This window comes from Homarus americanus, unplaced genomic scaffold (genome assembly GCF_018991925.1).
Source record: "Homarus americanus isolate GMGI-L3 unplaced genomic scaffold, GMGI_Hamer_2.0 scaffold34921, whole genome shotgun sequence".
NCBI classification, from domain to species: domain Eukaryota; kingdom Metazoa; phylum Arthropoda; class Malacostraca; order Decapoda; family Nephropidae; genus Homarus; species Homarus americanus.
The window spans coordinates 7,111,286-7,124,242 of NW_024741901.1; the positions used below are offsets into that span (position 1 = coordinate 7,111,286).

Below are 12,957 nucleotides of genomic sequence, written 5' to 3' on the forward strand. Positions count from 1 at the left end.
GGCTGTGTTATGGAAGATGGCGGCTGTGTTATGAAGGATGGGGCTGTGTTATGAAGGATGGCGGCTGTGTTATGGAAGATGGCGGCTGTGTTATGAAGGATGGCGGCTGTGTTAAAGATGGCGGCTGTGTTATGAAGGATGGCGGCTGTGTTATGGATGATGGCAGCTGTGTTATGAAGGATGGCGGCTGTGTTATGGAAGATGGTGACTGTGTTATGAAGGCTGGCGGCTGTGTTATGAAGGATGGCGGCTGTGTTATGGAGGATGGCGGCTGTGCGGCTGTGTTATGAATGGCGGCTGTGTTATGAAGGATGGCGGCTGTGTTATGGATGATGGCATGTGAAGGATGGCGGCTGTGTTATGGAAGATGGCGGCTGTGTTATGAAAGATGGCGGCTGTGGAAGATGGCGGCTGTGTTATGGAAGATGGCGGCTGTTATGGAGGATGGCGGCTGTGTTATGGAAGATGGCGGCTGTGTTATGAAGGATGGCGGCTGTGTTATGAAGGATGACGGATGTGCGGAAGATGGCGGCTGTGTTATGAAGGATGGCGGCTGTGTTATGAAGGATGGCGGCTGTGTTATGAAGGCTGGCGGCTGATGGAAGATGGCGGCTGTGTTATGAAGGATGGCGGCTGATGAAGATGAAGATGGCGGCTGTGTCATGGAGGATGGCGGCTGTGTTATGGATGATGGCGGCTGTGTCATGGAGGATGGCGGCTGTGTTATGAAGTGTTATGGATGGCGGCTGTGTTATGGAAGATGGCGGCTGTGTCATGGAGGATGGCGGCTGTGTTATGGATGATGGTGGGTGCGTTATGAAGGATGGCGGATGTGTTATGGAAGATGGCGGCTGTGTTATGAAGGATGGCGGCTGTGTTATGAAGGATGGCGGCTTTGTTATGGAAGATGGAGGATTTTTTATGGCAAGCAATAAAACCAATTAATTGAATGGGAAGTCCTTTTGAAAGTATTGAGTTTTACTGTAGTGTGTGAGCCGATGAGATGTGATGGTGGTAGTGGTGGTTGTTGTGGTCGTGGTGGTAGTAGTTGTGGTGGTAGTGGTTGTGGTGGTAGTGGTTGTGGTGGTAGTGGTTGTGGTCGTGATATCAACTAGTGAGAGACAGGGATGGTAGTGTTATGGTAGTAGGGAAGGATGGGGTGTTAATGATGGTAGAGCTGGTGGTTGTTGTGGTTGTGGTTGTAGTGTAGGGGGCAGTGTGCGTAAAGACAGTTGTTATAGCTATGAGAAATGGACAGGGTGATGGTAGTGGTAATGCTGGTGGTAGTTATTGTGGTGCGTGTGTGTGTGTGGTTAGCGAGGAAAGATCCAGAGATGGTAGTAATGGTTTGCTGTGGTTGTGAGGGCAGGCAGATAGTGGTAAAGAAGGATAAACGGAAGTAAATGGCTTGTAATGATCAGAGTGGTAGTGGTGAGCAATGTTTGTTGAGATGACAATGTGTGGGGTTGCATGAAGGTAGAGATGATTGATGGGGGTTAGTTGGAGGAAGAGTAGCAATGGTTGATCGTTGTAGGGATGGTGGTTGAAAGGTGGTTAATGGTCTTGTAGGGTGGTGGTGGTGCTAGATGGTTGTACTGGGACTGGTAGCGGGTCACACACACACACACACACACACACACACACACACACATCTTACAAAATTTTCCCGACAGCTACGAATATTTTGTGAATGGAAAAGACATAAATAATTTGGCTAGAGTTCGTCTTGTTAATATTGTGAATGAGTGTGAATTAAACCAATATGACTCTTCGTCTACAGTTTAGTCATCTGGCCACAGAGGCTCTGGAAGAGAGAATTACCCTTTTGTAAATATTTTTAACATGTGTATAAATTGACAAAAAAGTATATGAAAAAAGTTCGTATTGTTGCATGCTGTGTGTTTAACGATGTTTTCTTATTAATTTACAGAATAACCCGGAAAATTGCCAAGTACCCCCTTGAACGCTGCGCCCACAAAGAAAACCATCCTGAAACTGTGTATACTGAGTCAACAACTGAATCATTCTCCCTCCTGCTGCAGCTGCATCGGCCAACTACAGCAGTCTTTCACTGAGTTCAGATCGTAGACGGATAGGACGAACGCTGCAACAGTATAAACAGAAAGAGTAGACTCTGCGGGTAGAAGACAAAAACAGCCAAGTCGTTCAGAGACAGAAGCAAACAGTGGACCAACGCCAGGGAAGCATAATCAAGAAAACAGACTTTACTACGGGTAGACGGTTTTCCCTTCCACGTTTGAGTGAAGAAACGGCAGAAAAGGACGACCGCCACAGCATAACGAGCCGGAAAGCAGACTCTACAGGCAGACTGCTTCCTATAAGACAGCTTTCTCAACCGCCTAAGATCGTGAGCTGCGAGGAGAGGACGCAGGCAGCGATGAGGTCGTCGGTCGCTGTGCCTCGCAGGAAGAGACCTCAGGTAACATATGATTGAAACTTTGTTATTGTTTTAAAAATTGGTTTCAAACTTCAAAATATTGTTGGAAGTCTGTTGTCATTTTAAAATTTGACCTCAAAACATAATGGAGCTCTTTGTCGTTTTAGAAATTCGCTTAAGACTTTGTTAAAGCTCTTTAATTTGTTTGGGAAATGAAATAAAACATAACTAGAACTTTGAAGAGTGAAGTCATAAATTCCACTTTAATACAATACAGCACAATACAATACGTCTTGATATCGTAAGACAATATTGGAACCCTTGATATCGTATCATAAAGCAATACTGTAACTCTTGATACCGTAAAAAAAATCAAGCTTTTGATATCATAAAACAACATTGGAACTATTAATTTTTTTTAAAGTTGTATTATCTGAACACTTACCTTATGAAACCATTTTAAGCTACCTTTCTTTACACAAATATTAATTTACATCCCAAGAAATTAAATTTTTCCTCAGTGACTAGTTTTGTCGGCTGTTTAGATGACCTTAATATATGTACTTGTTTAAAAGGGGTAATTAAGCTGAACAATGATAGGCCTAAAAAGAAGAGTAATTAAAAAATAATAGGCATAAACACCACGAGTCTGACGAATAGGTTTTAGTGAAGATCTTAGTCTAGGAAATTTAAGTGCCGTTAAATTTGGGGAAAATTATATAGGCGCAGGCCACCCACATTACGACCCCATGGTTACACACACACGCACACACTTGATAGAAATGTTCACTTATATATATATATTTAGAGAGAAAGAGAGAGAGAAAGAGAGAGAGAGAGAGAGAGAGAGAGAGAGGTCAGTGGAGACGGACAGACAGATAGACAGATGGTGTGACAGAATAAAAAAACGCAACTATAGCCCAAATTTTTGACCGGGTGAAAATTCAGGAGGTGGGGGGCCATTACGGACAAACGACGGTAATTACGGTGCTCCCTGACGACTGTCTCGCTCTAATTACTGTAATTGTCAGTTTATTTTAGGGGAGATGGACACCCACACCACTGAACCCCGGATATTGTCAGGGAGAACAAGCTCCTCTTGTCAATTTATAAGGTCAAGGGAGCCCTGCATCTCTCTCTCTCTCTCTCTCTCTCTCTCTCTCTCTCTCTCTCTCTCGCACTCACACACACACAGTAATGCTCACTAGTAAACACACACACAACAAAACTTAAAACGCAAACAACAACAAAGACTTAACACACACTCACTCAACAACAAAGACTTAACACAAACACACTCAACAAAAAAGACTTAACACACACTCACTCAACAACAAAGGCTTAACACACACTCACTCAACAACAAAGACTTAACACACACTCATTCAACAAAAAAGACTTAACACACACTCACTCAACAACAAAGACTTAACACACACTCACTCAACAAAAAAGACTAAACACACACTCACTCAACAACAAAGACTTAACACACACTCATTCAACAACACTTAACACACACTCACTCAACAACAAAGACTTAACACACACTCACTCAACAACAAAGACTTAACACACACTCACTCAACAACAAAGACTTAACACACACTCATTCAACAAAAAAGACTTAACACACACTCACTCAACAACAAAGACTTAACACACACTCACTCAACAACAAAGACTTAACACACTCACTCTCAACAAAGACTTAACACACACTCACACTCAACAAACAAAGACTTAACACACACTCACTCAACAACAAAGACTTAACACACACTCACTCAACAACAAAGACTTAACACACACTCATTCAACAACAAAGACTTAACACACACTCACTCAACAACAAAGACTTAACACACACTCACTCAACAACAAAGACTTAACACACACTCACTCAACAACAAAGACTTAACACACACTCCCTCAACAACAAAGACTTAACACACACTCACTCAACAACAAAGACTTAACACACACTCACTCAACAAAAAAGACTTAACACACACTCACTCAACAACAAAGACTTAACACACACTCACTCAACAACAAAGACTTAACACACACTCACTCAACAACAAAGACTTAACACACACTCACTCAACAACAAAGACTTAACACACACTCACTCAACAACAAAGACTTAACACACACACACTCAACAAAAAAGACTTAACACACACTCATTCAACAAAAAAGACTTAACACACACTCACTCAACAACAAGGACTTAACACACACTCACTCAACAACAAAGACTTAACACACACTCACTCAACAACAAAGACTTAACACACACTCACTCAACAAAAAAGACTTAACACACACTCACTCAACAACAAAGACTTAACACACACTCACTCAACAACAAAGACTTAACACACACTCACTCAACAACAAAGACTTAACACACACTCAATCACCCAACAAAGACTTAACACACACTCACTCAACAACAAAGACTTAACACACACTCACTCAGCAACAAAAACTTAACACACACTCACTCAACAACAAAGACTTAACACACACTCACTCAACAACAAAGACTTAACACACACTCAATCACCCAACAAAAACTTAACACACACACTCACTCAACAACAAAGACTTAACACACACTCACTCAACAACAAAGTCTTAACACACACTCACTCAACAACAAAGTCTCAACACACACACACACACTCAAATAACCAAACCCGACACGCGCGGTGGTTTGCTGGAAAGCTAAGAACCGCAGCCTGGGGTAATAACAACGCCAGAGCTTGTAATTATTGCACGAAATTACGCCAGGTTGTTATTAGGAAGGCAACACGCAGCCACGCTCCAAAGGGTCACATAAACACGGCCATTGTCAACCCCACAGTCAGGGAGGTCCATAGCCGGACAGTTACTCCGGTTTTCTTACGCTACTTCTCTATCTCCAGTACCTAGATGTAAACAAACGAACAAACAGATCAAAACGGTAAACAGTCAACCGTCACCATCGGAGACAAAATGGGGCATAACACCTAAGGATATGGAGTAAAATCGCTGTTTCTGGGGGTCGTTCCATCTCTTGTCGGGAAACACCCACAAAGTTTCATCTATATGTATGTATACTCGTATATATATTCAAGCTATCGCATTCACAAGAGGCCCAGGGGGACACAAGGATGGGCAGGGTACTATTTCCGTTGCCTCCTCGCCGGAGGTAACGGGGAACAACAATCAATCATCCACAAGTGACTAAATCAAACTGGGAGGATCAAGTCTAACTGACTGTAACGTAACAGGAGACGAAAATAAACTAACCGAAGTGTGTGCGTTTTTGTGAACGGGTTGGATGGTAATTAGAATGTTGTTACTGGTGAAGATATCAAGACGATTTGAGGGTATTTGTTTTGGAGGTGTGGTGTCGTAGACGAAGACCCGGTTCTGAGTGTTTGTTTCTCGTACCTCCCACCGCCAGAAGGTAATGCTGTTGGGAGGGTTGTGACGTGAGGTGGGACACAAATCTACTTTAATTTCCTTTAATAATGAATTCTTGAGTTGAAGAAAAATGTACCTGTACCTAACCTAACCTAGCCAAATGTAAGATTAAGATAGATTTTGTTGATTTGTTAACGTTGTTATTATTTTACCGGGTTTATTTTCAACGAGTTTATTTTTGCTGTTTTCTCTCTGTCCTTTTAAGGTGTGATTGAATTAGGTCTGGTTATGTATAGTTGAGTTAGTTAAGGTTAAGCTTGATTACAGTTTATTTGAGTTAAGTTTAATGAGGATTAAGTTAGGATTGGTTAATTTACATTAATGAGTGAATAAGATTGGACTAAATTTAATTTTGATTAAGTTAGGTTACCTTAAGTTAGTTAAGAATTAACTTAGATTAGTATAGATTAAATTCAGTTGGGGGGGTTGAATCAGATTAAGCTGTTGTAAGATAGTTAAGGTTTGGCAGCCAGGCTACAATTTTTTTTCAACTACTGAATTTCTGGTTAAAGGAAATGCATCGCTGGTTGGTCTTCACCAGGGGGGCGAGTTTACCACCGCAACCCAACACTCGGGTCACGTGAGAACATTAGTCACTCATTAGTCAAACTGAAGATGCAGCTGCCGCAGGTGCCCCCCCCCCTCCCCCCAAGCTATGAGTTTAGGTTCTTGGTAATTTTTAGTCACCATAAAAGAGCGTCGGGGTTTGCCGTGAGTGCCTTTATAAGTCTTGATTTTTTTTTAAGTACTCTTCGTTAAGTTTTAGTTTGTGTGTTTTCAGCAGGTACTGTTCTTATGTCCTTACTATGGAGTGGTCGGTGTTTTTGTTATCGTCATCGTCGTTGTCGTCTTTGTCAGTGTCATCGTCGCTGCCTTTGCCATTGTCGTTGTTGTCTTTGTCATCATCATCATCGTCGTTTCCCTTGTCATCATCGCTGTCATCTTTGTCATCATCATTATCATCGTCATTGTCCTTGTCATCGTCGCTGTCGTCTTTGTCGTAGTCATCGTTGTCGTTGTTTAGTTAACTTCTCGCGTTCAGTTCAGTAACCATAAACAAGTGATTGCTTGCAGCGTCTCGTGTCCCTGAAAGGTAAGGGTTTTGACCCTCTGTTATTTTCAGTTAGGTGAGCGCTCATTCCCTACAGCAACTTGTTATGGGTCCTCTACAGTCCGTAGTGCTTTGCTAACAGCCCCGTGTTTCCTTAGGACTTCCTAATGGACCTTTTACAACCCTCAGCACTGTACTTGAGCTCCTATTGTCCCTCCACGAATTTCTAATGAGTTCTTTGTTGTGTTTAGTACTGTGTTTAGCGGCAACTGTTTCTTTGGCCAGGAAGTTACTTGCATAAACTGTTCCGTATTAATGGTAATGATGCGGTGCCGGTTTTGAGAGCTATATAATTCTCTTGAAAAGCCTCTGGTTAAACAATTTTATTTATATTATTTTTGAAGAGTAATTGCATGAATTGTACAGTATAGTGAGGGTACAGTAGTCATCCCTTCCCGCTCCTATCGTTAAACAAAAATATTCTCTGTTGATAAAAGTTCACTCAAACGTCACCGTGATGATCATCCGCGGCGCCGGCGTCAGTGTGCTTCAAGCAAAATTTATTCCGCCTCTGCATATCGTGTGTTTACCGCGATAACTGCCCATGTTTGTGGTTTAATATTTTAGCTGAATAATAGTGGAGATAATAGACATTCATCCCAGGTTTAAACACTCAAATTATACTTGATTCCAAGAGGCAGCTGAGTGGCGAGTATTGTGCACTTTACTGACCCTACTGCAGGTATGGTCCTGTGTGTGTGTGTGTGTGTGTGTGTGTGTGTGTTTAACGGGGGAGTATGCAAGAGGGAGGCTGTGATATTAAACCATTTACAAATAAAAAAAAGAAAGCGTCGTCGTGACTGCCACTCCCGGAACACATTGGCGGATATTCTACTAAAAAAGAATCGCCTGCAAATATTCATCTCATGTCACTCGACATTGTTATATATTTCCTCGTAAAAAGACATACGAGAATTACCTTACCATTAGGCGCTAACTCTCTTACATTCCCCATCACCGCAGAATAACATTCATAGTGGAATTCTTGGTGGATGAGACGCAGTAAATATATTCTTCACGTTAAAGCGGAAACATGAAGCTAAGACAACCAATGACAGCAAGATGCGTGGAGAGACTGAGGGCTGGAGTAAGTTTGTGGTTTGGTCTTTGAAGCATGATAAAAGGCTGCACGACAGTAAGCGAGAAAATACTATGATAAATAACAGCTATACTATTTGTTAATGATTTTGTTTTTTAGATTGAGTTTCAGGAACTTAGGTTATGTCAGTCGCCCCCGCAACATGAATAAGTAATAGGGGCAATGGGCGGAGGTGTTAAAAGGCATTAGAGGAACTGGATGTGGTCATGAATGAGGGTTTCTGGGTTATTCGTACATCACCAGTCGCTATATAAGATAATTGTTTTTAGTCAAAGTTGGGACCAAAATAAAATGTTTGGCGAATTTTGGGGTGATTTTTTTTTTTTTACCTGTTCTTTTCTCTAAGGTATGTTGATATTGATCTGTATTCTGTAAACTACTTCTTTCTCTCTATATATATCTGAGTATTGGCAACAAATTACATGAATGAAGTGTTGAATTATTATCTTTATCTTTATTTTTATTCTAATGATGAAATTTCTAGTGTAAGTCATGGTACGGTGCTGCTTGTTTTTAACTTAAGTACAGTAATATAATGTTCTGTCTCGTTGTAATATCATGACATATCTAACCTCAGCTGGAGAATTGTGTACCACAGTTCACATAGATCCCGTTAGGAGGAAATTTTAACATAAAACCCTTTGAGATTCTTCACCGATGATGACCAACGTGAAGGTGTGAGTACATATCTACTTGCTTCTCTTAACTTACGACACCCAGATAAATTGTCAAAAGTGAGTATGATAAATTTCCCACCATACTGAGGACGTGAGAACGCATCAAATTGGCCCCAACCGATTAAAAAATACTGTCCAAAATGGTGTCGAAATTACAATAAGACTCTACCATAACTAAATGTGTTCCTTCATACCTAGTTAAGAGGGGAAAATATCTTACGACAATTCAAAAAAATTCCGCTTCGCAGTTTAACTTTGACGTTCCCAGATGAACTTATGGGTAACAGGAACTTTAACTACAGTTTTAGCATTCTTAGAAGATGTTACTATGTCTTCTGCGGTTTAAAATTGGCGGCGATTTGGCCACAGTTTTTCCTTCCTCCACCGACGCTTACGTGGGTCATCTACATTCTGTTTTGTCCGGTAATATGAGAGAGAGAGAGAGAGAGAGAGAGAGAGAGAGAGAGAGAGAGAGAGAAATCTGAGCCAGCACTATTTATCACGTCTCAGTCATAATGGGAGAAATGATTCCTTTAAATATACAGCACCGGAACCACTTAAATTTTTAGTGAGAGAAAAAGAACGAAAGAAAGAGGGAAGGGAAGGGAAGGGGAGAGAGACAGAGAGAGAGAGAGAGAAGGAAAGGAAGGCGAAAGAGAGAGAGAAAATGAGGGTGTACAAAACCATCAAAGGGGGAGACAAAAAGGAGAGAGAAGTGAGGAAGAAAGAGAATGAGTGCAAAAGAGAGAGAGAGAGAGAGATTACATCATAAGCACATCCCAGCACCTAAGGGGTTGTTGAGTACCAACAAGACAGGAACAGGAAACACCATTAGTAACAACCTGTCTTCTACACTCACGCCGGTTAAAGACAGACAGACAGGCAGATAGACAGACAAACAGAAAAGACAGACAGAGAGACAAAATATTAACCCAGCCAAAACACAGACACTAAATACAATTAATATATTCCTTTACTGTCTGGACTATTACACCCACACGGGTAGATATACTACGTTATTGTATAGCGCAATTTTTGTACAATAACCAAGTGGAGGAGTTGGATATTAATGAGTTGCTATCAGTGTTCGCCAGGTCCCAGGTAATAGGTAATAGGCATATTAGTGCTGTAATGGCAGAGGCTTTTGTGGGGTAATCAAGCGTCGCTCTTAACTATATACGAATACAGTATTGTACAACCTCTCCGGAAGAACGCTATTACCTGTGTGTGTGTGTGTGTGTGTGTGAGGGGGAGAACAACTCATAAGAACACAGTTATAACACACAGAACAGATTAACATAACAGACATCTAACTTTCCATACATCCCTCCTCTCTCCCGTACAGTCAGACCATTTATCCATACACTCATATCTTCACCCCCCCCCCTCCACCCAACACACCAGATCTCTCTTCCTGTCTCCTCAATAACCTCCTTAATGATGACCTCTTCCTTGTGTCAATCTGAGTTCCTTCTCTTCTTTTTTTCTTTTTTCTTCCTTCTTCTTTCTTCCTTTCTCTCCTTCTCTTTCCTTCCTTTTATCCTTCTTCATTTTTTAACTTCCTTGTTCCTCCTTTTCTTGTTTTCTCCTTTCTACGTCTCTTCTTTCCTTCATTCCTTTATTATTTCTTTTGTTCCTTCCTCCTCCCATTCGTATTTCATTTTACTCTTTCCTTTCTACCATATTTTCTTTTTACTTTCATTCTTTCCTTTTCCGTACTCCCTTCCTTCATTTCTAGTCTCTTTTTCCTTTCCTTCTTCCTGTTTCTCCACTTCCTTTTGAATAGTGAAGCTTCTACACTCCACGGGGGCTTCATTTGCCCCCGGAAGTGTCCTCTCGACAACCCTCCGTCACCCGAAAGCAATTTGCACGTCGACACCGATGTCATTAAAACCCTCGGCCCGACAAGACATCACCAGGCGCCGGGTAATTTTACTTCCTAAAGTGACGTCGGCGAGAGCTTGTAAACATAAGTGAACACCAACACGCGACCACCGGGACATATTTAATCTACCAAACACTCCATTTAAATTATACTTTTACGACGGCTATTATTTATATTTTATTTGTCTTTTGGGAATGATATTGATTCTTAGACGTAATTTAAACGTGTTTGCTAATTTCGTTTAAAATTTTATCTACTAATAAACGCATTTAAACTTATCCATCAAAGAAAGTTATTTAAACCTATACAATTAGATTTATCCACAAGGAAATGTATTTAATCCTATCCACCAAGAAGGCCATATAACCTTTTTTACTGTGAATTTGGGATGTAACATTAGCTGTGATGGTAAGCGTATGGAAGAAATCTAAACAAGAATAGGCAAACATAAGCAGCATTTAATAATCTAAAAGACCTAATAAAAAGGGACATTAACTTCAATTTGAGAAAAAGGCTGCTGAAAGGCTTTACTGTATTTGGCAAAGACTGATGTATGGGTCAGAAATGTCGACACTTTCAGCAAACACCAGAAAAAGGTTGGAGACTTTTGAAATGTGGTGTTATAGGCGAATGCTAAGAATAAGCTACACTGACTGGAAAACAAATGGAAAAGTACTAAGATTAGCAAACACTTCAGGAGAAATTCTTAAAATGTTCAGAAAAAAGAAAAATGAGAACTTTGGTCATATAATTAGGGATGAGGGGATAATGGCAGAAATATTGATGGCAAAGTTGAGAGTAGGAGGGCAAGAGGAAGGCAGAGACTGAGATGGATGAATGAAATTAAAAACTGGGTCCCCAGAGAGATACAAAACCTTGGATGATTGGTAACACCAGCCCGAAAACGTTTAGAGTGGAGGACTGTGGTCGCCAACCCTCAGATATGAGAACGGTACTCTGATTGATTGACTTTGAAGACTACTATTAATATTATTCATTGGGATGGCCATTTATCCACATTAGAGGGTTATATAAACTTATCCACTGAGAGGGACATTTATTATATCCTGAGAGAAACATTAAATCGTATCCAATTAAGATCTAGACACAATGGTTAAAAGAAATCCCAGAAATGGTGGTGGCATGACAGTGAGTGAGAGAGGCGAGTGAGGAAGTGTTGCGGTGAGTGACACTAGAATTGTGTGACGCTAAAGCTGAGTAACAGTAGAGTTGTGTGACGCTAGAGTTGTGTGACGCTAAAGCTGAGTAACAGTACAGTTGTGTGACGCTAGAGTTGTGTGACGCTAAAGCTAAGTAACAGTAGAGTTGTGTGACGCTAAAGCTGAGTAACAGTAGAGTTGTGTGACGCTAGAGTTGTGTGACGCTAAAGCTGAGTAACAGTAGAGTTGTGTGACGCTAGAGTTGTGTGACGCTAAAGCTGAGTAACAGTAGAGTTGTGTGACGCTAAAGTTGAGTGACACTAGAATTGTGTGATACTGGGGATGAGTGACAATAAAGGTGAGTGACGCTAAAGTTGAGTGGCGCTAGAGTTGTGTGACGCTGGGAATGAGTGACAGTAGAGTTGTGTGACGGTAGAGGTGAATAGCACTAGAGTCGAGAGACGCTAGAATTATTTATTTTAAAGTTAAGCTGACTTAAGTAACGCCGAGTTGAGTGACGCTGGGATTGAGTGACGCAGGGGTTGAGTGGCATGATTGTTGATGTAAAACTGGAACTGACAAGGAAGAAAGATGAGTGGTCGTGAAAAAGAAGGGAAAATTATTGTTGAGGAATAATGTCCCCTTCCCACCTTCCCCTCCTCATTCACCTCCCCCCTCTCCTAATCCCCTTCACCTCCCCTAACACTTTCCCAACGTTCTCCCCCTCTACCCCTCTCTCATCACCTACCCCAAGCCCCCTCCCCCCACCAGGAAGTGCGGTTATGCTGAACTCATATCGACGACCTGATAAATAAAACGTAAAATACTTTCCGTGTTGTGCCAACCTGGCAAAATGGACCCTGTACTTACCCACCTAAACAAGTAACTGTCCTTTGTATACTCGTCCACCTGGACAAATGAAATTGAATTATATGTTGAACAAAATATGTAATAAATCAATAAGTATTACTGTATATCATAAAGTAGTTGTTCACAGTGCTGTCATACCATATCAGGAAACCAGTCATAAGATACATGTATGAAAGGCATTACCTATACCTCTGATAATTTATACTGACACCAAGTACTTCTCTACCTCGACTGACTCTAAAAGATTTAACTGGTTAAAAAACTATCTAACGGGAGA

At 41.1% G+C, this 12,957-nt stretch overlaps 1 protein-coding gene across 1 annotated transcript in view; it reads left to right on the plus strand.

Moving 5' to 3' along the window:
* Positions 1–12,957, plus strand: part of LOC121876224 — a 33,224-nt gene that overhangs the window by 12,940 nt on the left and 7,327 nt on the right. Inside the window, exon 2 of the mRNA XM_042381218.1 lies at positions 1,931–2,440. Within this exon, the coding sequence (XP_042237152.1) occupies positions 2,399–2,440 (42 nt within the window). The 5' untranslated portion in view covers positions 1,931–2,398. The remainder of the gene's footprint in view (positions 1–1,930; positions 2,441–12,957) is intronic.